The following is a 27858-nucleotide window of genomic DNA, read 5'->3' on the forward strand; positions in this document are numbered from 1 at the left end:
TATTGAATTCTTCAGTTCAGTCATTGTATTCTTCATCTCTAGGATTTTCATTTGGTTTATTTTTATGGTTTCTATTTCTTTGTTCTCATTTTGTTCATGCATTGTTTTCCTAATTTCATTTAGTTGTCTGTCTGTCTGTTCTTGTAGTTTATTGAACTTTTCTAGGAGGATTATTCTGAATTCTCTGTCAGACAGCTTCTAGATTTCCATTTCTTTAGTGTCAGTTATTGAAGCTTTATTAGTTTCCTTTGGTGTTATCATGTATACCTGATTCTTTATGATCCTTGTATCCTCCTTTGTTATCTGCATGTTTGAGTAAGCTATTCCTCTTCCACATTACAAGTTTGTTTGGCAGGGAAAGACTTTCACCAGTCTGCTTAGCTCAGGTTACTGGATGGGTCAGCTGGTAGTGTTCATGAGCAGGTGCAAATTGCTATTGGGATCTCCAGTTGGGTGAGGTCCCTACCCCTGTCCTGAGACAGGGAGTGTTGCCACTGGCTGGTCTCTGCAGTGAGTGTGCCTGCTGGCTAGGCTCTGTGTTCAACTGGAGCCACTGAACAGGCACCCTGGTTGGGCAGGGATGCTGGCTGCCTCCATGATCAAGTGGGGCCACTATCTGTGCTCTGAGGTTACTTCTGGTAGGGCCAGGTCATAGGCTGTGTCCCTGGCAGGGTGGTACCACTGGTTAAGCTCTGTGATTGAGCGGTGCCTTATGTTGTGTTCCATAATTGGACTCTCCTTTCTTCCATTAGCAGTGGGGCTAGACTCACAGAGAAGCCAAGTAACAGATGCTGAGAAAGTGTGGTTATCTCCCTGAGAATTCTTATCAAATTCATTTTTATATAAGAAAGTCATTATTGGGGCTAGCCTGGTGGCACAGCAGTTAAGTTCACACATTGGGAGGCCTAGGATTTGCTGGTTTGGATCCCAGGTGTTGACCTAAAAACTGCTTATCAAGCTGTGCTGTGGCAGGCATCCCACATATAAAATAGAGGAAGATGAGCACAGAGCTCAGGGCCAATCTTCCTCAGTAAAAAGAGGAGGGTTGGTGGCAGATGTTAGATCAGGGCTATCTTCCTCAAAAAAAAAAAAGTCATTATTAATACTTTTGCATGGATTTTTTTCAATCAACTAGCCTAGTTCTCTAGCAGAACCCTAAAAGTTGGTGAGGAAGGGAACACAGAAGTAAGAAAAAAGAAAGGCCTAAGCATGCCATAGTATAACACAGCCAGGAATCCAGAGAGGGATGATGCAGCATGACAGCTGGTGATGGGTAGAGCAGAGATGAAAAAGGGGCTCAAAACAAGGCATGGAAAAATGATAAACACAGATTTCATCTGCTTCATAATTTTTCCCAGGAACAATCCTGCCTTGTACACATCTTTGGTGCCTTTTTTAGTAACAACACATGTGTGTTTCTTTTTTATTCTTTTTGTTGTTCCCCTTGGAATTTTAAATGCCTTTCAGCTCATAAACTCAGTAAAAATACCATGGCATATTTTTTCAAAAGAATTTTATGATCCAAGGAACTATTGCTTAATCAGACAGCCTGATGTTGGATTTATTTTTGCATTTTAAAAGATCCTTCCTTAAGCAATGTCATAAAGATGATACCTTAGATTCTTAAAAAAATAAACAAGAAAGAGAGTGAGCAAAAGAAATAAAACTTTTTTCTTTCAAGTTAAAGAGATACTCTTTTTACTTTCTAGAAGATTGGGAAATGAGATCTGGATTGAAAGATAAGGCAAAGGAAGCATCGGTAACAAAGTCCCAAATCCAAGATGTAGACTTCTCTGAACAGAAGAAAAAATTATATATATAAAATAGAAGCATTAAACTTGAATTCTGTGCTAAAATGCTTAGTTGCTTAAATGCCACGGAACTCTGTATGATAAAAGAGTTTGGAAGCATCCGAAAAGAAACATCTGTCTGACTTATGGTCTATCATTCATTTCTTAAAAAAAATCTATCACTGTGGTATGTAAGAACTAACCGTATGTGAAGCTATGGACTCCAAAGTTGAATGTATAAAAATGAAATTGTCTTGTTTTATTCCTTTAGGACAAAATTTGGTTGGATTTATTGAAGTGTGATGTTTCCCATCTGTGTAGGATGGTATGATATTAGGTAAAGATGAATATCTTAAGAGAAGATGAAACTAAATAAAGCACCCTTTTCTAAGAAGCTTTTTCAATAGGATCTTAAAAGTGAAATCAAAAAGATTATAAGAATATTGATGGTTAGGAAAGAATGATAAGATGTATGTGACTCTTATTTCTGGGACAGTTTCCTTGGAACTCCTAAAAAATAATCGATTTGGAAAGTTGAGGTCAGCGGCATTAAGGAATAAAGGATTATCTATATCTTTATCTTCTGAATGATTCCTATGACTCTGGTGTTAGGCTTGTTTGTTCTGAACTCTTGTGTCATAATGCAAAACAGAAATAGAAAGAATCCTGCACTGACCTCTGAATTGCTCAAACTTCTGCTCTACTGCTAAAGAGCTGTACATTGTTACGTAAGTCATTCTTTGGTTTCTCAATTTACACATTCGACATAATACAGGAGTTGGAACTATGCAGAACCTCCCAAGATGATTGTGTCAGGGAGGATGCTGACTTGGCAAGACTCTGGTCCTTCTATTCCTACTTGAGTCAGAAAAGATCCTTGTATATCTGTTAAATGTATTTGCTTCTGTATAGGTTTTCTTTAGAAGAAAAGGTTTTATAGCTTTAAAAAAGCATTAGTTTGGATGTTTCTAAATTTTTACTAGCCTTACAGACTGTGACTCTATAAACTATATTTGTTCATTCATTAATTCAGCAAAGTTTTTGAGTACCTTCTACGAGCCAAGAGCTCTGCTAAGCACTGGGCATGCCAAGGGGAACAAGATTATCAAGATCCTTGATCTCACATTTTATAATATCATGGAGAAGACTGACAATAGACAAGATCATTACAGATTATGATAAATGCAATGATATAAATAAACAGTGATGAAAAAGAATAACTGGTTAAGGCAAGGGAAGCCAACTCATTAAGGGTAGAGAAGCCTACGGCATTGAGGGAAAGCTTCTCTGGATAGGGGACAATTCAGTTGAAACCTGAAGAATGAAAAGGAACCAGTTATGCAAAGAATTTTGGGAGATCCTTCCAGGTAGATGGAATAGCACAGGCCTGGATGCGGAGGTGAGAATGATCTATGTATTTTTGGAACACTGAAAGGGAGCTATTGTAGCTGCAGCACAGTGAGTAGTGAAAAGTTGAGATAAGGTTGAAGAAACAGGTAGATGCAGATCATGAAGGACTTTTTAAACCGTAGTAAGAAGTTTGTGTTTTATTCAAAGTATAGTGAGAAGCTGTTGAAAGGTTTCAAGCAGAAGAGAAACATAATCTCTGATGGGAATCACTCTATAGCTTCTAAACTTTGTTTAACAGTATTTAGTGGTATTGACTATCTCAAGGGATGAAATAAATTCCAGGAAGAAAAACTAGAACAAAATAAATTTGAATTACAAAAGCATATGATGTACCAAGACAATTCAATGAGAGAAGGAATGATCTTTTCAACAAATGGTGCTGGAACAACTGGATACCCACATGCAATAGAATAAAGTTGGACCCTTCTACACACAAAACTTAACTCAAAATGGGTCATATACCTAAATGTAAGAGCTAAAACTATAAATGTCTTGAAAGAAAGCATAGGAGTAAATTTTCATGACCTCAGGTTATGCAAAGCCTTCTTGGATAACACCAAAAGTACAAGTGACAAAAGAAAAAATAGATAAATTGGACTTGATTAAAATTAAACCTTTTATACTTCAAGGAACACTATCAAGAAAGTGAAAAGATGCCCACGGAATGGGAGAAAATATTTGCAAATCATACGTGATAAGGGACTTATATCCAGAATATATAAATAACTCTTACAACTCAATAATAAAAAGAAAAATAACCCAATTGAAAAATGAGCAAAGTTTAAACAGATATTTATTTAGATATTTAAACAGATGTTTCTCCAAAGAAGATATACAGTTGACCAATAAGCACCTGAAAAGATGCTCAACATCATTAGCTATTAGGAAAATGCAAATAAAATCACAATGAGGTATCCTCTTCACATCCACTAGAATGGTTATAATTTTAAAAAAAAAGAAAATAAGTTTTGATGAGGATGATGGAACCCTTATACATTGCTGGTGGGATGTAAAATGGTGGAGCCACTTTGTAAATCACTTTAGCAGTTTCTCAAAACGTTAAATCTGGAGTTAGCATATGACACAGCAATTCTACTCCTAGGTATTTACCCAAGAGAATTGAAAACAGATGTTCAAATGAAATTTGTACGTGAATGTTTATAGCAGCATTATTTATGATAGCCAAAAAGTGGAAACAACCCAAATGATCATCAACTGATGAAATAATAAATACTTATTAATAAATGTAGTATGTTCATACAATGGAATATTGTTTGATAATAAAAAGAAATGATATACTGATGCATGCTATAGTATTGATGAACCTTGAAAACATTATGCCTCATGAAAGAAGCCAGTCGTAAGAGACCATATATTGTATGAAATATCCAAATAGGCAAATCTATAGAGGCAGAAAGTAGATTAGTGGTTGCCTACAGCTGAGGGGGTTGGGAGGAAATGGGAAGTGACTGCATGTGGGTACAGGATTTCTTTTTGGGTGAGAAGATGTTTTAAAATTGATTGTGGTGATGGTTGTACAATTCTGAATATACTAAAAACCATTGAATTGTACAGTTTAAATGGATTCATAATAGGGTATGTGAATGATATCTTAATAAAGTTGTTAAAAAAAATAGATGTGATGCATTACTTCTGACCATATAGCTACTTTCACAAAGTTTAAAATAATCAATAGGAATACCAACTCCTTTCTCTATTTTGTGAGTAGCCTGAACATCAAGCCAACTCTTCTCTGTCAATAGGACATTTATACAAAAGCATTCTTATTTCTGTAATTATTGAAGATATCTATTAAAACATGCACAGTGTAGAAAATGTTGCTATTTTTCCAGTCTGCTCTATAAGTCTCTAAATACACAAATGGGTTGCAGTGGATCATGTTAACTTTTAAAAACCAGCATTTTGGAGCAAAATATTACTTTTGTATTTCAGAACAAGCACTAAAATAAACCAGCCTAAGTTTACCTACTTACTCTTCCCCCTAAAAAGAAAAACAACCTATCTTTGAAGAGAGAAAATAAAAGTGAACCAAAGAACTAAGGGAGACCTTTCTCATTATAATGACAAAAGAAAAGGCAATATAGAACACAGACAGCTTCTTTTCTCACACATAATGAGTTCTTCATGTATGTGCAGAAGGTCATTGTGCAAAAGGTTCCTAGTAGATCTGTATGTTCCATTTACTAGAAGCTAAAAAGTATTATAAAAATCTCTCGCTACCCTTTTCCTTTTATTCACAAATTTTGGTTTTACTTCCAACATTTAGTACATGTTCTTTAAGATGTTATTTAGAAATGAATACCTAGTAGACTAGCTTACTGTCTGATTAAGGCTAAATATTTTCTACTTTGGGCATGCATTCTATCATTCATTTATTTGTTTATTAAATATTTTATTAAGCATCACTTATATTCCAGGCACAGTTCTAGGTACTAATGTTACAGCCATGAACAAAACAGACAAGGTCCCTGCTGTCATGGAACTTATATTGTAGTGTGGAAAGGCAATGTAAACAAGAATAATTATCTCTCATAGTGATAAGTGCTATGAAGAAGGTACAACATGGTAGTGGGGTAGAGAGTGTAAAGGAGCCACTTTAAATTGGGGTGATCGGCAAAAGGACTACCTTAGGTTACAATGAGCCAGATGCCTGAGGATAAGAAGAAGCCAGTCCTGTGAATATCTAAGAAAAAGAGCTTTCTAGGCAGAGGGAACATCTAATGCAATTGCCTTAAGGCAGAAAGGATGTTTATTGAACGCTCTGTTTAAAAAAAAAAAAAAAAAAAAAAAAAAGCCCAAGTAGCTAGAGTGTAGTAAATAACTGGAAAACATGCTGTCAGAGAAATGGGAGGAGCCAGATCATGTAGAGGATTGTAGACCATGATAAGAAGTTTGGAGGTTGTTCTAATTGCAACAGGGCAGCCATTTAGAGGGTTTTAAATAGGGAGAGATGTTTGATTAATGCTGGCAGCAATCATTTGGATTGTTGTGAAGAAATGGAGTATGAGGGTAAGAGTGGACCAAACCACTTAGAAGGCTGTGGCGGGAGTGTAGATGAGAAATGATATGGTGGTTTGGAATGCAGGGCAGCAATACAGGTAGTGAATAGTGATCAGATTTAAGGCATATTTTGGAGGTGTAGCTGACTGGATTTCCTAATGGTTTGGATGTTGAAAAAGAAGAAAAAATAATAAAGAATAAGAATAAATCCTGATTTTTAGTCAGAGCAACTCAGTGCATGATGATATCATTAAATGTGTAACAGGGCTACAAACTGGTACCTACACGTGTGCAAATATATAATTATTTTATTTTTAGTTCATCTAATTTTCCTCACAAGCTGTAACTTACTGATTAGTGAGGAGTGGTTGAGGAATTGGGGGAGACAGAAAATTTTGCATCCAATTCTGTTGAAACCTTGAACAATCTATCCCTACAATTTAGCAGTCTCTTTGGGTAATGATCAGACTCTTCGGCTGCTTAGTCTCTCAAATTTATCAGTCCTCAACCTCCATCTTTTACTCCTTTCCATGTTGAGTCTGCATATCTCATGATGGCAAGGATGAGGAAGGCTTGGATCCAGATGCAGGTGTTAGTCATAGTGATAGGTCCATGGTAACATCCCATGTCAATTTACTTACTGCTTATCTGGCTGGCCTCTGATGGTGATGCCTGCATCTGGCAATTTCCATTTCTTTTTTGGAGGATGTTCACTTGCTCAACTAGCCTGTCAGCTCCCCATGAACCTGTAGATCCCTCTGAGTTCTGCAGTATCTCATTCAGTTCTAGCCCAGGCAGTCTGCTCCTCAGGCCTTACTAGAGAGCCACATCTTCGTAGAGTAGTAACCACTTCACACACACGCACAGGCTCCCTGGGTATTTATGAGTTCCCATCGACGACATATAAGAATCAGGAAGTTGCTCAGGGAAATTTAACAATATGGTCTTCCTTATTTTGACTTTGCTGAGCAGCTAAATTGATATGGCCATAAACCAGGTGATATCTAGAGAGAAGATACCTTTCCTGAATTCTGAATGAGTAGTGGGGAACAAGGGTCACTCTCTGCCAAAACTCACAAAGAGGAAAATCTGAACACCTATGTGTCTCTCTCTCTCCCTCTTTGCTTTCCCACATTCTCCTGGAGCCAAAAGAAAAGCCTAGGCTTTCTCTTTACTTCCCCCATGAAATATCCTCATCCTTCTACCATCTATTAAAAAGCCTTACCGTTTTACTGTGATAGATGGAAGGTGTGTCTTCTCTACAATACAGGACAGCCTTATGTGCTGGGTGCTCCAGGCCCAACTTGTAAAATGTTAAAGTTGGAAAGAAAGAAAATAGAGAAACCTTCTCTTAATACATTCAATTCTTGAGCATACAAACTGCTCAGGCTGACCAAGTTAAAGTTCATGTACTCAAAAAAGCAAAACAGAAAAGCATTTTAATAGTTTTCAAAATATTGCCCCATTCCAATGGACATAGGGAAGACTAGGAGAGAAGCAGTTTAGGGGTTCGAGGAGGGAATTCAAGAGTTTAATTTGGGACACAAAGTTTAAGATGCCTGAAATTCAAGAAATTCAAGAAGAGACATCAGTAGGAAGGCTAATCGGAAGGTCAGTGGTACAGTTAGGACATGTGACATAATTTTAGGACTCATTAGAATATAGATGGTATTTAAAGGCACAGGAACAGGATGAGATCACTTAAAAAGACAGAAGAGGGCACTCCAACGTTAAAAGGTTGAGCAGAGGAAGAGCCAGCAGATAAATAAGGAGATGTTGAAAGTAAGTGGAAAATCAGGGAAGCATGAAAACAAAGGTAAAAAAACTGCAAGAATGAAAAAAAAATGCTTCAGATAAAATGAGTCAGATAACTGACCATTGGATTTGGCTCTATGGAGGTCAGTTGGTGACCTGAAAAAGAGTAATTTCAGAGGTGTGGTGAGAACAGCAGCCCGAATGAAGAGAGAATGAGAAGTAAGGAAATAGTGACAGTGAGCATAAACAAGTCTTTCCAAAAAATTTGCTGTGAGGAAGACACAGAAAATGGAACTAGAAAAGTACCTGAGAAATTGAATGAGTGAATGGATAGGAAGAAAGGAAGGGAGGAAGGGAAGGAAATCCAGGAGGTCAAGGGAGGATTTTTTTTAATGAGTAATATTTAGCGTATTTAAATGCTGTTGGAAGTGATCCAGTCAGGAGAGAAAAGTTAATAGCAAGTGAGATAAGGGTGTTTTCATGAGAGAGGGCCTTGAATAAGTGAGAAGACATGGGCTTAGATACAGTCCAGGAGCTGGCCTTAGACAGGAAACAGACACTTCTTCCTTTGTAAGAGAAGAGCGGCAGAACATGTAGGTACATGGTAGGTGTATTGGTAGATTGGACATTGGGAAGAGGAGATGGCTCTTGATGGATTCACATTTAGATGTCAAGTAACTGTGAATAAATATTCATTCTTCCCTAATAATCAGGAATATGCAAATAGAAATCGCAAATAACATACCATTTTGCACTCATGTGATGGACTAGTTTTAAGTCTGAAAGTACTAATAAGCATTACAGAAGATTTGGAGTAATTAGAACTCTGAAACGTTGCTGTGGGAATGTAAATTGGCAAAACCACTTTGGAGAACAATTTAGCAATATCTTGTATACTCGAAGATTCATATATCCTACAAACCAGCAATTTCAACTCTGGGGTATATAGCCTTTAAAAACCTCTTGACATGGGCACATAGAGGCATACACAAGAGTGTTTATTGCAGCATTGTCTGTAACAGAAAAAAAAAAACATCAAACATTCATTGGAAGGAAAATAGTTAAATAAGTTGTGGTTTGATAATAAAATGGAATCCTATAGGAGTAAAAACAAAAAATGAGTGAATTAAAGACACACTGAATAATTTCGAAAAGAAAATGCTGTGCTAAAAAAGCTTTCAAAAGAATATATAAAATATGATTCTGCTTATTTAAAGTTTGAAAAGATGAAAAATAACCATATATTGCTTGAGGATACCTACAAATGGAGTGAAAGTATAAAGAAGTGCGTGGGAATGATGAATAAGTTGAGGACAATGGTGGCACCTGACTGGAAAGAGAGGGGGCTGTGTTTGGAAAGGTACATGCAGCTTCAATGTTATGTATATATGGCTTCTATTTCTTAAAGTGGGTGGCGGGTACATGGGTATTCGTTGTAGCTTTGAATATCTTTATATATATATATGTATAGGTATATTTAAATATTACATAATACACTTTAAAAAGAGAACAGAAGTTAGTAGGAACTAACATTTGTTGAGCTCTTCAGTGTAATTCCAGTCCTTTCTAAGCTTTACATGCATTATGTCATTTAATCTTAGTAACCCTTTGAAGAGGTATTATTATACCCTTTTATATCACAGGAAACTGAGGCCTTTAGAAGTTAAATAATCTACCTGCGGTCATATACCTGTCAGGTGACAGAGCCAGAATATGAAACGAGAGCAGTCTGACTTAAAAAGCTCACACAATTAACTTGTATGAAGGTTAACCAGCCTCTTCTTAAAAGTCCGTGATAACCACAAAGAAGTCTCAGGTCAACTATCAGTGCAACCATCATTTCAACCTCTGAATGCAGCTCGAACTACAGCAATGGAACTTAACCGCTTTGACCTCTAAATCCGGCGACTTTCTGAGGCTAGAAGAGCATTTTCTCAGGAGCACGGGGCATGAGTCATCTCCTTGGGTATCTGTTTATTCGTTCAACAAATATTTATCAAGAGCCTACATAGCACAGTGGTAAACCACAATTTATTTCTTGTCTACATCATTTTTGCAGTTTGCCAAGCTTTGGGACACAAATTTGAGATTTCCATTTTCGTTTCCAACTGAGGCAAGGAATGCTGTGATTAATTATTAGCCATTTTAGAACTTGCAACCTGGCTTGCTGTGGATCTCATTTAAGTCTAACTGTTGTTGACCTGCAAATTCACATGACATCTGAAGTATTTTAGATACTTTTTACTAAAAAAAAAGTGTGTACGTATTGAAAACTTTGTCTCCTTTTGTCTAAACAAAGTACAGATTGAAATGAAACCACTGTTTTAAACGGTTTTAAACAGTTTAATAGGACTACTTCCTTTTTCTCCATGTATTTCCCTCTCTCATTTTTTTCCACAGATCAAAGATTAATCTTCTACTCCAGTGAGATTTTGAGATTCTCCCTGGTCATGTATTACATATATTTTATAATCCTACCCATTCAACAAGATGTTGACCCCACAGTAGCTCATAGCACTGCTGAAATGGATGCATTTGGGTTTACTTTAATTACATTCACATCAATTAGATGGGTATACTAAAACCAAGTAATTTTCTTCCTATAATAACTAACAGTTTAATTTTATCTATCTTGGCTAGTTTGTATAAGTGAACTTTACTTGCTAGTAACAGCTATGCCTATAAATCATCATGACCTATTTTTAAATAATTCTACAAACATTGTTGAGAAGTAACCCTAATTTCTACTTAGCGTTCAATTCAGTGATTATGTGATATAAGTATTTTTAAACATTCCATCAAGTACTTTCATTAACAATTTATTTCCTTTTTTACATTGAATATTCAGGGACCTGAAGGAATTGTGGGAATTCTGGGACAAAGAGGTCGTCCAGGAAAAAAGGTAATTTTTTTTTTTATATCTTTTTATGCTAGTTTTCTTTCTTCTGTTGTGCCCAGAGCTCTGTAGAATGCTGTGATATTTTTATTTGCCCTAGATTTAAAGTAACAAAACTGTAAGTTTGGCTTAAAAAGACACATTTGTATATGCTAATTTTTAATTCCATTTAAGATTGCTTGTCACCTTAATTATTTGAAATTTTCCACTTGTAGTTTCTAAAAAGATTTTTGCCTTTCCTTCTTCTGTTTGGCAGAAATTCTTTAGTAGACCCTGAGCAGGAAAAGAGAGAAAAGGAAAATACTATACCATTTGTGCCGTCTAGTAACAACTTTAGTAAAATGTTTAGGGGAAAGGAATATGATTAGAAGTATTTCTTGATTTGTTGTTAATGTGTTTTTCCAAATTGAAAAGGTTGATTGATTTTATCTTTCTATATAGTAGCTAAGAAATACAAATCAAGAATATGTTTTATTTGCTTCCTTCACATTTTACTAAAAGAACCCAATATAGTTTAAATTCTAGTTCGTTATAATGAAAAATTCATCTTTGTATGGGACTAGTAATTTGTTCAAGTATTGGTGAGACATAGAAATGATTTTCTTATTGTACTACAACAGTTCTGAATTTATTTACTATAATTAACTTCAAATCACACCATATTCTAGTTCCCAAAGTCCATTTCTGCTGTTTCTGCTAATATACGTGTAGTCTATCTTTCTCATAATTTGGCAGCAGTATAAGGGATAGTAAAAGATAAAGAAAAAGGAATGAGGTAGATTTCAGTTGCCGTTCTTGTCCATGAAAATAACCTCAATATTGAAACCTTTTTTTATTGTACGTAATGTTATGTCTAAAATCACCATTAGAAGCAGGACAGTGTGGGTCCTTCCAACAACCTGCACCCGTGGAAAACTGAATTATTATGAATACCCAAAATTTCTTGACGGACCGAGATCACAGTTTAGTTTTTCTTTGTGTCTACTTGATTATCAATAATAGAACAAGTTGGTTCCCATGTTGGGAAAATGAGTTATAACATTTAATGTTGTTTAAGAGCAGCTGTGTTTTGATACTAGAGAATGCTAGTTAGAGAATGCTAGAGTCAGCCTAACGGAAAACAGAAGATAGTTAGTTTTCAGAAGGCTGTCATGACATAAAAATGTTATGGATCTTGTAAGGCAAACTCCGAAACAGTAAGTGATGATTCTGAATGTACAGAACCGCACACAAGAAGCTTTGTGTCATTGAAGTTCGCTGTAGAAACAGGTTTCTCTTAGGGCCTGTGCGTTCTCATGATAACAATAAATACAAGCATGCATGCATACATACATACATACATAAAATACAAAATAAAAACCTTGGTTATTATCTAATTCAACATAAACACTAGATCTCCCCTGCTTGCTGGGCCAAAATTATTTTTTTAATATTCTTTTTCCAAAATCACTTTTAATTATATCCTTAACATAACCTAGGTGGTGATGGTTGTTATTGTTGTCAGTGGTGGTCCGTATTACTACTAAGTTAAAGCAAAGTTACTATTTATAGAATTTGGCTCACAGAATATCATCTGGAGTCATTCAGGTATATTATAGTTAATCTAAGTGTAAACTTATTTTTTTCTTACTTTTCTCTCTTACTAATAACATCCACAGGGTGATAAAGGACAAATAGGGCCCACAGGAGAAATTGGAAGCAGAGGTGCTCCTGGGAAAATTGGGGAAAGTGGTCCTAAGGGTGCCAGAGGAACTCGAGGTGCTGTGGTCAGTATTTGATTTGTTTCCAGAACTGAGTTCACTGTGGATGGAAAAGAAATGTATCCATGTCCTTAAAGCTTCATCCCTTGATTAATTTTACAGAGAAAGCAGTAGTTCCATTGAAAATAATCTACCTCCATGGGATGTGGAGAATTGTAAGCATTCCACAGTACTTAAATGGCTTAGTGGTTTCTGGACATGAAAAAAGAAAGAGGAAAAAACTTAAAATGGAAATAAAATATGAAATAAGGTTTTTTAAAAAATCAGATTATAACTCCTAACCTAAGTAGGAAAGTTTATGTGCCTTGCACTTAAAATCAGAATTTAATATCTATATAAAACTATGCTGTCATGGTTGACAAATTGCTTTGAAAATTAGGTTTACTTGAAAATAGGTTTTCTTTATATGCTTGGACTCCATATGCTTATCTGGAGATTATTTTTCTAACCAGCTGTGATAAATCTCCGTAACATCTAATAATATATGATCTTTTGCTGAATTTACATAATGGTGGAAGCAAGGGTAGCATGATACTTCTGAACCCATAGTAGCAAAATTATATTGCTAATATATTTGGACCTGTTCAGAAAGTCACAGCATGAAAGAGATGCGAAATATTTATGAGATTATTCAGTTTAGTCTTTTGACTGTTTCATAAGCTTATTTACAAAATGCATTTGTATTTCCTAGTCTCCATTTAAATGTCACACATGCTAGACTTTTCACCAAGGTCTTTTGGAGAGCATTGCGTAATACATTTGTTGTTTGAGGAAAGTTTGCCTCAGGCTCATTTCAAGTATTCCATTTCTGTCATCTTACCACTCCAGATCTTTCTTATTTCCTTTTATTCAAATTACTAAAGTTTCTCTGTCTTTGGCTTATACGTTCAAAAACATTATAAAATGTGATTAAGTGTTAGTGAGCATGAGAACTGATACATCCAAAGAGTATTGCCGTCAAAGTAGCCTCCTAAGTTGGATTTCCTCTGAAAAGAATGTTCACTTTTTAAATTTCGACACCTGTTCCCAAACTACCTTCCCAAGAGGTCTCACCAAATTTACTCTCCCACCACCAATACTCCATAGTAATCCTTTTGATGTTTGCAATCTGATAAATGAAAAAGTATATCTCATTTTCTATTTACTTTTTCCTGATTACAACTAAGTAATTTGTGTTTTTTTTCCTCTGAAAGTTCCCTGTTCATACGTACTTTACATGTTTTTCTATTAGGTTGTTGTCTTTTTCTTAATGATTTGCAATAAATTTTTATACATTTTGTATATTAATATATTTTTATTAAGTATTTGCAAGATATGTTACAAAGACATTTCATTTTCTGTCATTTATCTTTTAATTTTGTTTATGATATCTTTTACTGTACAGAAGGTTTTAATTTTTACATAGTCAAATTTGCCAGTCTTTTCCTTTACAATTCTAGGTTTTATTTGTTTGTTATACTTTCCATACCTAAAGTATAAAAATATTCTTCCATCTTCTTCTTCTAATACTTTTATAGCTTTATTTTTACCCTTAACTCTTTAAGGCATGAGGAGTTTATTTTTTTCCTGTGTATACGTTGTAGAGGACTAATTTTCTTTTTTCCAAATTGATATTCAGTTGTCCCAATATCATTTAATAAACCAGCAATCAATTTCCCACTTTTCTGAAATGCTACCCTTACTGTAAACTAAACTCTCAAATATTCATTGGTCTGTTTTCATTCTCTCTATTTTCTTCTCTCAATCTGCTAGTCTTAGTCTGTTCCTCGGTCAATACCACAGCATTTAAATTATTATACTATTACAGTATTTTTTGAGATCCGTTAGGGCAAGTCTCCATAATTCATTTTCAGAAATGTTCGGCTCTTATGGTTTCTTCCTCTTTCGTGTGAACTTTAGAACCAGTTCGTCAAGTTCCCTTAATCTTGAATCTTTCAGTAGAGAAACACCGTATGTCTTTCCATTGACTCATATCTTCTTATATATCCCTCAATAAAGTTTTGTTATTTCCTTTATCACCTTTCTTGTTAGGTTAATTCTTAGTTTCTTATGGATTTTATTATTCTAATGTAATCCCTTTTTCCATTATATCTCATTGGTACTGTGTGAGAAATACATTTTATATTTTGACTTTATATCCACTTTAATGAATTTAGGTGATTCTCGTGGGTTCTTTAGTTAAATAATCTTACCACCTCCTCTTATTTGTTATCCTGACTTATTACCTTGATTACAACTTCTGGTTAGTGTGATATTTGGCTAGTCCCGTACCTGTTCTGTGCCTTAATTTCCCCATCTCCTACTTATTTTCAAACTCAAATAGGAGAGTTCATGTGGAAACTTTTTGATAATTTGCAAGGAGATTTTTAGGATTGTTATTTTTGCTTTTCTCAATTGCCTGAGCCATCTTTTCAGTAGTTTCAGGGCGTGTACTGATTAGCTTTTAATTTATATGGTTTCCTCATCTATCAAATACTGATAATAAGAGTAATCATAGGGTGATTATTACACATAAGTTGTCAACCATTTCTATTTTAACAATTTTGATGAGAGCTGAAACCATATTCATTAAAGTATCTGAAATTATCAGTGGGTACAGAGATCTCCTTAATCCCATAGTGACAACATCAGAAACTGTCAGACTTCACTCTAATATTCAGTGATGCACATCTACCACACACTTTGACAGATATAAACTACATTTCCAAGAATTTGCTAGAAACCTTCAGGATTCTGACAACTGAAAGTATTTCTCTTAACATGATTAAGGATGTTTATACCAGAAGTAAACCAAATACACATTTTTTGTTTGAGACTTTTGTGGTTCAGAAGAAAAATAAGACAAAAGCTGGGGTGTTATTTTCGTTTTCCCATTTCAGATTAGATAGAATTTCATATCATGAAAAATCTAAAATTTAAATAATAAGAGTACAAGTTTAATGATTTAAACAATTGTCTGGTTTCTCTCTAATATTCACTTTGTTTTTAGGGACATTTAGGATTGATGGGACCTAATGGAGAACCAGGAATTCCAGGATATAGGGTAAGCATTTCTAACTGGAAATAAAATGTATATTTGCATGAAAATATTTAGATAAGGATGTCATCCAAGATATGCAAATTAGAGTGAGATCTCCCTTCCTTCTAATGTATTTAGGCCTCATTCACTGTATAGAGTGAATCTTATTTTTCTTTCGGAATAGTGCAATATCTGATGAGATGGGCTTGGTGGTATTAAGTGAAGCAGATACAAATAATATAGAGAATGTCTACTTACTTGTCCTTTTGTTAGGGCCATCAAGGTCAACCAGGACTTTCTGGGTTGCCAGGACCTAAAGGAGAAAAGGTGTGTGTGTAATACTGACTTTTTAATCCTAAAGTTAAACATTGAATTTATGTATTCTTTCTGAAAGTATGCATGGAAACATTTTCAAAGAATAAAAGAAGTGCTTTTCAACTTGAGAAGGATCTTGCAAATTCTAGAAGAAAAACAAAGAAATATCAAGTGTGGCTAAAATTTAAATAAATCATTAAAATGTCTTCCGTAGGTGATTTGAAGATTGAGGTGAACTAATATATGTGAAAGTACTTTGCAATCTGTAAAACTTTGTAAAAGTAAAATTAATTGCTTATTGTAAGTGATTTTGAAACTGTAGATTAAATGATTATAGTATATTTATAGTAAAAATTTTTATGAGTTAGGAATAACTGCAACAGTACTTCTCTTGGTTTATAATGCCATTGGAAACCTGACACTGACATAATTCCTTAGCGACTTTTTATGTAATTAAAGCAGACTGACACTTCCAAAGAGAATCATATTCAAATTACAACTGTGTATAAAATATCGTATGCTAAGTTTTGTAGCTAACAGTTGACCATTTAAAAAGATAAAACCAGATTGTATATTTCATAATATATTAGAAAATAATAGGCTGCGTATTTTAAAGGTTATTTTATTAATTTGGTTTCGTTTCTAAATCATTATCTTTATCATAGGGTTATCCAGGAGAAGACAACACGATCCTAGGACCACCTGGCCCTCGAGGTGAACCAGTAGGTCTTTTCCTAAAATTATTTTGATGTTTCAAGATAAAATGCAATTACTGTAATAGATTCACAACACCAATCACATCTTTTCAAGGAGTTTTATTTTGTTAGTTTTATAACGTGGTTTTATAGCAGAGCAGTATTTGCAGTTGCATAATCTAAATCTGAAAACTACTTATATCAAGGTCCATATCCTTAGCATAATATATAAGTTTAATTCAATGACTTTCAGCATTAAATGCATAATACATTTTTACAGAGCTTATCAAAAAGTTATATACTCTAGACATTTTATAGCAGATAATTCTTTAATCATCAAATTCAGATTTACTTCTAAAGTATTTAACAAGTCTTATTTATATCCTTTTTTATAATAGTTTACATGAAGTTACCAAATGACTTCAAAAGTCGTCTAACCAGTTATTAGATCCAGTACTCTTTAAAGATCACTCATCCGCAGTCTTCTAGTTAAGCATTTTAAGAGCTAACTATAACCATGATTTTTGAAAAGTAGCTATTGTAGCTTTGATTATCTGAACTGTCTGTTCATGTTTGATTAAAACAATCTTAAAGGGTGTATGTAAATTAAATGGGTACAATGAAAATGCTTAATTCACAGAAATAAATATCATTGGTTAAATGTTTTATTTTCACATGGTATCATATAGGATCAAACAATCCCTAAGGAAGAAGGTCAGAATATGTTGTCACTCCTGATGTTTGGATCTGGCTCTTTGGAGACGGTTGAAAGTTATATTTTGTTTTAGAAATAGGAGAGATTTTGGATTTTTTCTGATTAAGTCAGGAAGCCATCTCACATATAGACAAACTTATCTATAAGAATATATAAGGTTCTTTATCAAATATGTTCTTGTTTCTCTAAACCTCTGAGTGGGAAAAATAGGAAAATAATGAAAAAATTTAAAAGCTAATGGAAAAGAACGAGCAAATGGAGTACAGTAGTGCTTGTTTTCTCTAGAGTCATGTATCCCAGGATCCAGGAATGTCACTGAAATATAATAAATATATTAAAAGTCTACCATAACAATGGTCATTTTTTATCTAGTAGACATGGGACAGGTGTGAAACCTAAATCAAGAATATTCTAAATAATTAAAGCAGAGTCAGAGATTATTGTCTTTATGTTTAATATCTTTATCCACATAGGAATAAATTAAAATTTATCAATTAATGGTCCATAATAAATTTTATGGTTTTGCCAACTAATTTCACTTTGAGTTTCTTTAAAGACAGTAGGTCCTATTATGTGATAAGTGATATTTCAAGTGCATTTTAGACTAGATAATTTGAACAGCTTAACATATCAAAGATAGTATATTAGGAATGTTTGCAGAAAGCTAAAAGGGTGAGTTTATTACATTAATTTCTGCCTTAAGGATCAAAATTAATAATTGCAATTTTTATTAGGCTAACATGTCTTAAAAATTAAAAATTCCACAGATTACAGAATAAACAATAGAATTTTTGATGAAGAATGGTAAAGTAGGATTAGCTATTAGTTTTTGAGATCATGAAATATAATCTGTTCTGATTAATATAATTAATTAAGTAGCTGAATGGTCCTGCTTTTACATCTTTTTAAATCACTTGAAGATTAAGTAAAAATGTAAATTATTTTGATATCATGTATAACAGACTTTACTCATCTGAACATTCATATTGTTTAATTGGACTTCCTATCCTCAATATTTTTTCTAGCAGAATCATTAAGAGAATCTCTTTAAATAATTCAAGGCTAATGATATTCTTAGTGTCATTGAAATTCAGTCCTTTGAAAGTATTTAGTGGAACTAAACCAATTATTATACATTTGATTTCATATTTTTGAAGAAAAATATTCCACACTAACTATGTCATCTGCATTCACAAATACTTAGCTGCAGCTGTGAAACTGGTTATTTTTGCGTGTGGTCTCTGTAGGGTCCAATGGGGGAACAAGGAGAGAGAGGAGAGCCCGGAGCAGAGGGATATAAGGTAATTACTGGAAAATTCACACCTTGCTTCTAAATTTGAATACTGCTCTCTGTGGTTCTGCTCAGTTTCAAATGAAGATAGGCATGGCTGAGATAGTTAGTAATGTCTTGTGTTTTTGATCCTAGAAGAAGAGTAGCTCTTTGTTACTTTCTGTTCCTTCTTTCTGGAATCATCTTTGTCTCCTCCCATTGCTGCTTTTTTCCCACAGTTCAGATCTCAGCTGAAATGTTACCTGCTGAGAGGCCTTCTCTAATTGCCCTTTTTATCTGTCGCTTTGTATCATATTACTCAATTTCTTTCATGAAGTTTAATGCCATCTGTATTATCTTGCCACTTTTTTTATATAATTGTTTCTTCGCTTGTCTTCCCCCACCAAAATGTAAGATTCATAAGAATAAGGCTCTTATCTGTCTTTTTCATCATTATATCCCCAATTTCCAGAACACAAAGTTCCTGGTATATAGTAGGGATTCAATGAAGAGTTGTCAGGTGGGTGGATGAACGCCATTATGTTCCCAAGCCCATGTCAGTACTTATCCTCTTCCATTCTTAAAAGGATTTTATGAGACCAATTTTATCAGCTAAAATTATATTTTAGCTGATATAGACTGTGTGTAGAATTTACTCAGTGTCATTTTTTATTAGCACAAATGTGTTGAGGATTCCTGTCCTGTATTCCTGCCTTATATCTCTTCCCATTCTGTTTACAATGTTAGTTGCTGAACAAAATGGTCATCTGCTAACTCTCTTCCTATAGTTTCTGTCTTATTCCTTTGCTCACAACATTCTCGGTCTGCTCACAATGTTATGTAATCTTTATGTACATAAATCTTATCTATCCTTTATAATTTAGTTCAAATTCCCTTTTCCCCTGACCCACTCTAACAGCAATCTTTCCCTCTTCTGCAGTCCTATAATATTTATTATTTGTAGAAGTCATTCAACACAAATGTTTGACCATCTCCTCTTGCTATTTTTTTTTTTTAAAGATTGGCACCTGAGCTAACATCTGTTACCAATCTTCTTTCTTTTTTTTTCCTCTTCTTTCCCTCAAAGCCCCCCAGTACATAGTTGTATATTCTACCTGTGAGTACCTCTGGTTGTGCTATGTGGGATGCTGCCTCAGCATGGCGTGATGACTGGTGCCATGTCTGCGCCCAAGATCTGAACCAGCAAAACCCTGGGCTGCCGAAGTGGAGCACACGAACTTAACTACTCAGCCAGGGGGCCGGCCCCTGTTGCTAATTTTTTTTGCTATTATTTTTTAATATGCAAGTATCCTAACTTCTCAGTTTGAATATGACTTCTTTCTTTCTTCTACAATGTCTTGTTCTCAGCCTTGTACATAGTAGTGCATAATATGTACATAAACGTAATTCATTTTTAATAATGAATTGGTGGTTTATTTGATCTAGTGTACCCCTCTCACATGTAAAATTTCTATGATCATGTCCGAAATGGAGACGATAAAATAGCCAGATTAAATAAAATAGCCAGATTGAACGGACAAGCTGGTAGGTATATAACTATCATCAATAAACTGAATTTCTCAAGCCTGAAATCTGGAAAATTAACTTTCACTTCCTAAAACTCTCTTTGAAGCAAATGTTGAAGGTAGCTCTAAACATTTGTGAAATTATTATGATGGCCATCTTATATTTTTTCTATTTTCAGAGAAACCTTTTTTAGAAGGTTATATGTGTTCTGTTTCCAATTTACATATTTGTATATAAGGGGTTTCCTAATCCTGGGAGTCCAGTAGATTTACTTGAAATTAACTTTTAGGTTGAGAATCAACCCAGCTGCTTCCAGCATAATTTGAGAAGCTTCTGAAACTCCCTTAGCTTTTTCTGTGCTTCACTTCTCCGCATATTCTCAGGAAAGTAAGATTCTTGCAATATCTGCCTTTGGCCTCTACCAACTACAGAACATTCAGTAGCTAAATCAGCGTATTTACTGGCAAACAAGCAGTTAACTATTCTATTGGAAGAAGAAAAGAATCACTTCACCTGGCTAGCAGAAGCAGTCCTGCCCCCATTATTCTGGACAGTCAGACGTTCTTCAGAAATCCCTCAGCAGAGAAAAACTTTTCCTTAAATTCTGTGTGGAATGTTTTCTCCCTCCTCCTTCCGCAAACACTCCTGATTACGTTTTCAGCTGTGGATGTTTGATGAGCTAGTTTGATCCCACATCTTTGTTTCTGTCTTATTATATCCTATGTCTGCAGGCTGTAGGGATCATTTTATCATTTGTTGATGGGTTCTATTCTCAACAACCGTCTTGTGCCAGACAACCATACTAATTTTATTGCTTAGACATCTCAAAGTCATGAAATATCCACACTTATCCTCGGTCACATTTTCACAAGCAGAGGTTTGATTTATAGAAGGGAACCATGCTTTATTTCGAGTTATGTTATTTGGTTGTAGCCTCAGGTGATACTTTAAAATGTTTACTTTTCCAAATGGATATTGTGCATACTGCCATTTCACTCTAGTAAACTTATGGTTAGCACTATCACTAAGGTTTTTTTTAATTGTGCTAAAATATGCATAACATAAAATTTACCATTTTAATTAGTAATAATTGCACCTTGGATAAACCTCATTGGCTACGATACTGCCACTGCGCAAAGCTAAAATTTACCATTTTAATCATTTTAAAGTATACGTTCAGAGACATTTAGTATATTCACAATATTGTGCAATCATCACACAATATCTCATTCCAGAACATTTTCATCATCCCCACAAGGAAGGTCCATTCCTGTTAAGGAGTTGCTCTCTATTTCCCCCAGCCTTTGGCAACCACTATTCTGCTTTCTGTCTCTGTTGATTTATCTATTCTGGGTATTTCGTATAAATCATAAATATATAACCTTTTGTGTCTGGCTTCTTTAACTTAACATAATGTTTTCAATTCATTCATGTTATATAATTTATCAGTACTTCATTCCTCTTTATGGCTGAATAATCACCAAGCTTTTTAAAAATACTTTTACATTCACAAATATTCTTACAATTGTTGTGAACTCATGATTATCCTGTTGGAGAAAAAAATGGAATGGGTAATGCAAATTTTGCTTCCATTTGGTGGTGAGTAATCGAGATTTTTTTTTAATCCTTCTCACCATCCTTTGTTCTGTTTTCTTCTTGAAGAAACTGAGAATTACAAAAGTCAAGTGCCACACTCATTGTCATCAATGAATATTATTAGACGTCGTTATACATAACACATTTTGTTATGTATGATAAAATCTCTAGTTATTCAGCATATATTTAAGTATCTGCCATGGGCCAGGAGCAGAGCTAGGTGCCATGAATATAACACTGGGAACCTCAGGCACATTCCCTCCCTCCATGGACATCACATATGGAAGACGTACAGAATAAGAACGTTTAATCAATATAAAAATAGACATAGTAAATTATAGCTGTCGTCCAGAAAACGGTACATTACAGAGGTCAAGATAAATTCATCTGAGGCTTGAGCGAGCCAGAGGACATGGTGGGAATAAGCATATTGTACTGTTCAACATCCGCTTTTTAAAGATCTGAGCCAAAACACACAGATACCCAAGATTAAGTCAAGCTAAACTTGTGTGAGACAAAGTCCCAGAAATACGTTGAATAAATTATGTTCTATCTCAAACTCCTTTGTACTTTAGTTTGGCACACAATAAAATAACAATAACTAAATTACCACTTGTCCTTCACTGTGTAGCATCAGACGTACATTTTCAAATAGCTATTGGGCATCCTCAAAGGCATCTCAAACTCAGTATGTCCAAAACCCCGGTATTATTGTGCTCTCCAAATCCCATCTTCCTCTTTTTATGTCCTCAGTTCAGTGTGAATGGCACCACCAAACATCCAGATGTCCACGCCCGTGAAAGAATCCTCCCTGTCTCTCTCCTCTTTTTCTTTCCTCTCTCTCTCCTCTCATTGCTCAAATTCAATTGGCCATTTCTTTTGATCTATTAAATATCTCTGGAATCCAGCCACTTTGCCTTCCTTTGATTTAGGCTCCATCATTTTTCACCTGAATTGTTTTAACAGCTTCCTATCTCGATGCCGTATCCCCAGTCATAGCCCTCTTGAGTCCATTCTCCACTTAACATGTTCTTTCAGATGAATCTCCACTTATTTCCCCATACTATTCCCTCTACCAGAATGTTCTCCTTTTACTTCACTGCCTGGAACCCTCATCCTTTAAGGTTCAGCTTATCCTCATTTCCCTTATAAAATCCTCTCCAAGCTCCTGTCGGCCATTTAACTCATCCTACCACTAATATCATCAGGCAAAATTAATCACTTCCCATAACCTTGCCTACGTAACTTTATAATAATATTTACTACAGAATATTTAACTTTTACCACTAGAGAAAAATGGTCTTTGTCAATTTTTATTGGAATGGAAAGGACCAGAGGAGTTATAGTTAAAACTTCTAGAAAGCAAGTTTGGTTTTGGTGAGATTTGTATTCAGACTTCACAAAGCCAGGAGACACAATTGACTGTTATATGATCATTCTAGAAAGGTCTCTGTAAAACTACAGACAAGGCTGGTGGCAAAGCCATAATTGGCCATCATAGTTTTGAGTTTTGTAGTTTGCTTTTATGTTCACTCTCACTTCACTCTGTAACTCCAGCTTTTCACCAATCACTTGTCTCCTGAGTCCTATTTAATAAGTGACCTACATGTCATATTTACTTACACCAAGCTCCCTCTTGATTGACCTGATTCTGTTATTTACTGACTCTGCTCATGTTTTGCTGGAGGGTCATGTGTGGTAATGGTTTTCTCTTTAGTTGTGTCCATGCGCTATATAGACAGTTTTCCAAATTAGCCTTTTTTTCTTGCCACTTTTCAGTCTCTTAAACAGGATTCATTGCCTTTATCAGGAGGCTGAATCTCAAAACCGTAAACGCTTGCCTCACAGAATGCAAACAGAGAAGAAGTCAGTTGACCTGTCTGTGAGAATAAATATTGTTAGCCTACATATGGAATCCCTTCTTTCTAGCCCAGAAAAAGGAGATGAGCCTGATAACTATCTATCTTTCCTATGGCATTCTTTCTGTAATACACAGAGAATAGGAAGAAAGGACTCTGAAGTGAAGAGGACACTAGGGAAGGGGATGAAAGAGATCACGTGCAGAATTTTCCTGCATCACTCTCGCCTGATAAGCCCCTGGATTGTTGCTAGTTTCTGTTTACACACTTGAAAAGGGAAATGTGGTAAGTCAGCATTCCTTCCTAGGAGAACTAGGGTGATGACAGATTGCTGAATGTCAGAGTCACTTGATGGGGCTTGGCATTATATATGCTAACAACTCCCAGTCTTCAGCCCAGTAAACCTACTATTCAAACGGCTACAAACTTTGTAAAAATGGAGACCGTAGTACACTTCCACAGTAGGGATAGGTTGAAGAAAGAAATTGGTTCTCAAACTGTTTATTCCTGTGGTTATTTACTGTATTGGTTTTCTGAGCCTGCTGTAAAAAAAAAATACCACAAACTGGGTTGCTTAAAACAACAGAACTTTATTCTCTCACAATTCTGGAGACGAGAAATCTGAAATCAAGGTGTTAGCAGAGTCATGCTCTCTTGTAGGCACTAGGGGAGAATCCTTCCTTGCCTTTTCCAGCTTCTAGTGGCTGACGACATTCCCTGTGGCTGCTTCACTCCGGTCTCTGCCTCTTTCACGTGGCCTTCTCCTTTGTTGTTTGTATGTGTCTCTTTCTCAGTGTTTCTTATAAGGACACTTGTCAATGGATTTAAGGCCCACATGGATAACCCAGAATAATATCCTTTTAAAATCCTTAACTTAATGACATCTGCAAAGACCCTTTCCAAATAAGATCACATTCACAGGTTCTGGGCATTAGCACACAGACCACTTTTGGTGGATCACCATTCAACCCACTACATTGACCTACATTGGGGGGAAAAACACAAAACTCTGTACTCTTTCTCAGTCATCACAATATCTAGTGGCTAATGTGTTCTATACTATTTTCAAGGGAGAATCATAGTTTCTATGACATTTAAACTTAATTTTGCAACATTTTGCTACCATTTTAAGTGATACTTCCCTATTCTCTAAGTCATATGTCTCTATTTACTCTAATAATATAATCTTTTCTATTCCTAGGGTCATGTGGGTATACCAGGACCAAGAGGTGCCACTGGACAACAAGGGCCCCCAGTATGTTTTAAAAGCATTCTTTGTAATTCTGGCATTTAAAAGAATTAGTGGTAATATATCTTATTTGGTCTCTGCTTCATATGTGATTTCTGTTTTGGTTCCTCTTAAAGGGTGAGCCAGGTGACTGTGGTGAACAAGGACTAAAAGGAGAGAGAGGATCTGAAGTAAGTTGAAATCGTTGAAAACAATTTGAAACGTACTGTTGACTTGAGAAAGCAGAGGCACTAGGAGTTACTAGTCATTGTAATTTAAGTGATCATTCATCCCTCCAGAGCGAGGATCACTGTAGGCCTCTAAACAGTGTTTGTCAATAATTGTGCTAAAACATGATTATTGATTAATTCATGTGTTTTGACTGCCATCCAAATTTCCCTTCACCAGCAGCCTACTCTGGCTTTGTGAAAATTGCCTAAGGTTGTCCCAAACTAATTGTCTCTCTTTGGGGTTTCAAGCAGAAATACCAGTGGGCCTTAAAACCAGCATTGCAGAGTGAAGACATATCAGTCAAACCTGTTTAGTTGTTGTAGTAAGATAGGGTTAGAAATAGATTGACTATGTGACACAGACTCACAATTGGTTTAAAGATGTTTTTTGATAAGATAAATCAATTATTTGTTATTAAACAAACTAAAAATCTATTGGCTTGTTGAATTTATCCATCTCTTTCTCCATGCACTGATAGAAGGTACCTCAACTTATGTAACAACTGGCTTTGTAATTTGTACTGTCAGTTCATTGCTGCCCTGTGTATCATGGCATTTTGATTTTACATGCTATTGATTTTAAATTAAGTTCTGAAGAAAATCTACTATATTTTAATAATAAATTAGGTGAGAATAGATAAAAAGTAATGAATTTGACACCATCTTTCTTCCAATTTGTTAAGCAGTCTTCACTCATACTTGTGTTTCACGCTTGTGGGAGTAAGTAATAAAATTGAGTTGAATCTGATATTACATAGGTGTTCACACACCTAGAAGTCGTTTTGAATAGTCTTGGCATCTACCTAGTAACTTTCCGTCAGGTTCCTTAATAAATATGAACTAACAAGTAAATAAAAATATCCCTTTGAAGGCAAGCTTTAACAAGAAAAAATGCAGAGAAAGAAGACAGTTGTCTCATTCATTTAGAATTGTTAGTCCTGAAATTGGGAAAAGCAGTAGAAAGGCTGTGGACCTGAGACACTGCTGCTGCTTTTATGTGACTTCCTTATATTGCAGTAAGTACCCAGGGATGCAAATGCTCTCTCAAGGTTTAATCCTACAATTCAATTTCTAATCTTTTACAATGAGTACTTTCATATTCGCAATGTTTTCTTTTTCCTTTTTGACATATCTTAGGAAGAAGAATTTTTTTTTTTTTGAGGAAGATTAGCCCCGAGCTAACTGCTACCAATCCTCCTCTTTTCGCTGAGGAAGACTGGCCCTGAGCTAACATCCATGCCCATTTTCCTCTACTTTATATGTGGGACACCTGCCACAGCATGGCATGTCAAACAGTGCCATGTCCGCACCTGGGATCTGAACCGGTGAACCCCAGGCCGCCAAAGTGGAACCTGTGCACTTAACTGCTGCGCCACTGGGCCAGCCCCAGGAAGAAGAAATTTTTTGATGTCTATTCGTATCTGTTAAAATTAAGCCAATGAAAAGAAAATTTTTTTTTATAAGGAAGATTGTCCCTGAACTAACATCTGTGCCAGTCTAACTCTATTTTGTATGTGGGATGCTGCCATAGCATGGCTTGATGAACAGTGTGTAGGTCCCTGCCTGGGATCCAAATGGGCAAACCCCAGGCCACCAAAGCAGAACACATGAGTGTAAACACTATACCACCAGGCTGGCCCTGAAAATCAAATATTCTTACTAGACAACTGCATCTCCAGCCTTCATGGTCAGCTCTCCCTGGGTTGGGAGCTGAAAGATGCTGAGGAGCCATGGTTTAAATTCTGTATAATCCAGGGGAACTAATTCTTTTCTCTTTTGGGCAATGCTGGTATACAGTCCAAGGTTACATTAAAAAGCCTCTTAGAATTTAAAATAGTAATAATTGCTATAAGAACAACCATTGACTATGTATTATTCACTAGGGACACCTTTAATGGCCAGGTGGATCCTGGCCAACTGTTGTCGTCTTGTTTTTGCAGAGCTTTAAATTTGTTTTTTAGATTTGGAAATGACCCTTTAAAATCATCTGGACAACTCTCATTTTTCAGATGAAGGAATTTAAATTCCAGAGAGATTATGAGCTACCTAAGTTCACAGAACTAGTAAACAACAGAACCAACATTAGAAACTTCATTTCCTGTCTCTCATTATACAAAAGCCTTCCATTACTTTGAAGTCTTTTATAAATTAAGTAAAATATGATTAGTCTTACTTAACCAACTAATTCATTCATTGGGCTCTCAGACATGAGGCTGTGGGCAACTATAAAGAAAAAGTTAGAGCAAGTCGAAACCAATTGCGGAACCACTTCATTTTTTAAAAAGACTTTTGTAATGCAAATGTAGTGAACTGTCCTATAATGGCTTTCAAAGACTAAGACTTAAGCCAAAATCTTATTTTCCTCCCAAAACAAAATTCCAGCTTTTAGTAAATTGAAATTTCTGGGTCAGAAAAAAAGAAAAGAGAAAATGTAATTCTTGCCTAACTCTAAATCTATGTTTGTATTTGAAAGCTACTCTCTCTAACAGAGTTAGAACTAGCAAAGTATTGCAGTAACTGTCTTTCAGCCTCATTTAAATAAAAAACGAACAAGAGTTTGGACTAAAATAGAACATTTAAAAATATCCATTATCTAAAGAATTAGACTCCCTTCTCTAGTCGTCTGTGAACTGGTACAATCCCAGTGAACAGAAAGCTATTTTAAATGGATCTGATTTCAGATGGCCCATTCGATTTTCCAATACTAGCCAGACAAAAGAGAAAGCACAATCTTACGTGCACTCTGAAGACTACATATATAATTCCCTTGCC

General features: G+C 35.3%; 1 protein-coding gene, 1 long non-coding RNA gene and 1 pseudogene across 20 annotated transcripts in view; 1 reads left to right on the top strand and 2 right to left on the bottom strand.

Moving 5' to 3' along the window:
• The window catches only part of LOC138924141 (uncharacterized), a 59417-nt gene extending 38622 nt beyond the window's left edge, over positions 1–20795 (bottom strand). Inside the window, exons 1-3 of one of the 2 annotated variants that reach the window (XR_011438852.1) lie at positions 20687–20795; positions 15910–15964; positions 11054–11145 (exon numbers count right to left, since the gene is read on the bottom strand). This is a non-coding gene — a long non-coding RNA (uncharacterized lncRNA). Of the gene's footprint in view, positions 1–11053; positions 11146–15909; positions 15965–20686 lie in introns of those variants that run through there. The other variant, XR_011438851.1, reaches the window with a different exon arrangement.
• Positions 1–27858, top strand: part of COL24A1 (collagen type XXIV alpha 1 chain) — a 349220-nt gene that overhangs the window by 249298 nt on the left and 72064 nt on the right. For all 18 annotated transcript variants that reach the window (XR_011438845.1, XR_011438846.1, XM_023641737.2 and 15 more), the window contains 8 exons: positions 10825–10878; positions 12531–12638; positions 15622–15675; positions 15925–15978; positions 16632–16688; positions 18624–18677; positions 24830–24883; positions 24994–25047. Coding sequence is in view for 16 of the 18 variants with exons in the window: in XM_023641737.2 (XP_023497505.1) it covers positions 10825–10878; positions 12531–12638; positions 15622–15675; positions 15925–15978; positions 16632–16688; positions 18624–18677; positions 24830–24883; positions 24994–25047 (489 nt within the window). In the remaining 2 variants the exon portion in view is untranslated. The remainder of the gene's footprint in view (positions 1–10824; positions 10879–12530; positions 12639–15621; positions 15676–15924; positions 15979–16631; positions 16689–18623; positions 18678–24829; positions 24884–24993; positions 25048–27858) is intronic.
• On the bottom strand, positions 21203–21314 carry LOC111773668 (U4 spliceosomal RNA; annotated as a pseudogene).

The sequence above is a fragment of the Equus caballus genome, chromosome 5 (genome assembly GCF_041296265.1).
Source record: "Equus caballus isolate H_3958 breed thoroughbred chromosome 5, TB-T2T, whole genome shotgun sequence".
Taxonomy (NCBI): domain Eukaryota; kingdom Metazoa; phylum Chordata; class Mammalia; order Perissodactyla; family Equidae; genus Equus; species Equus caballus.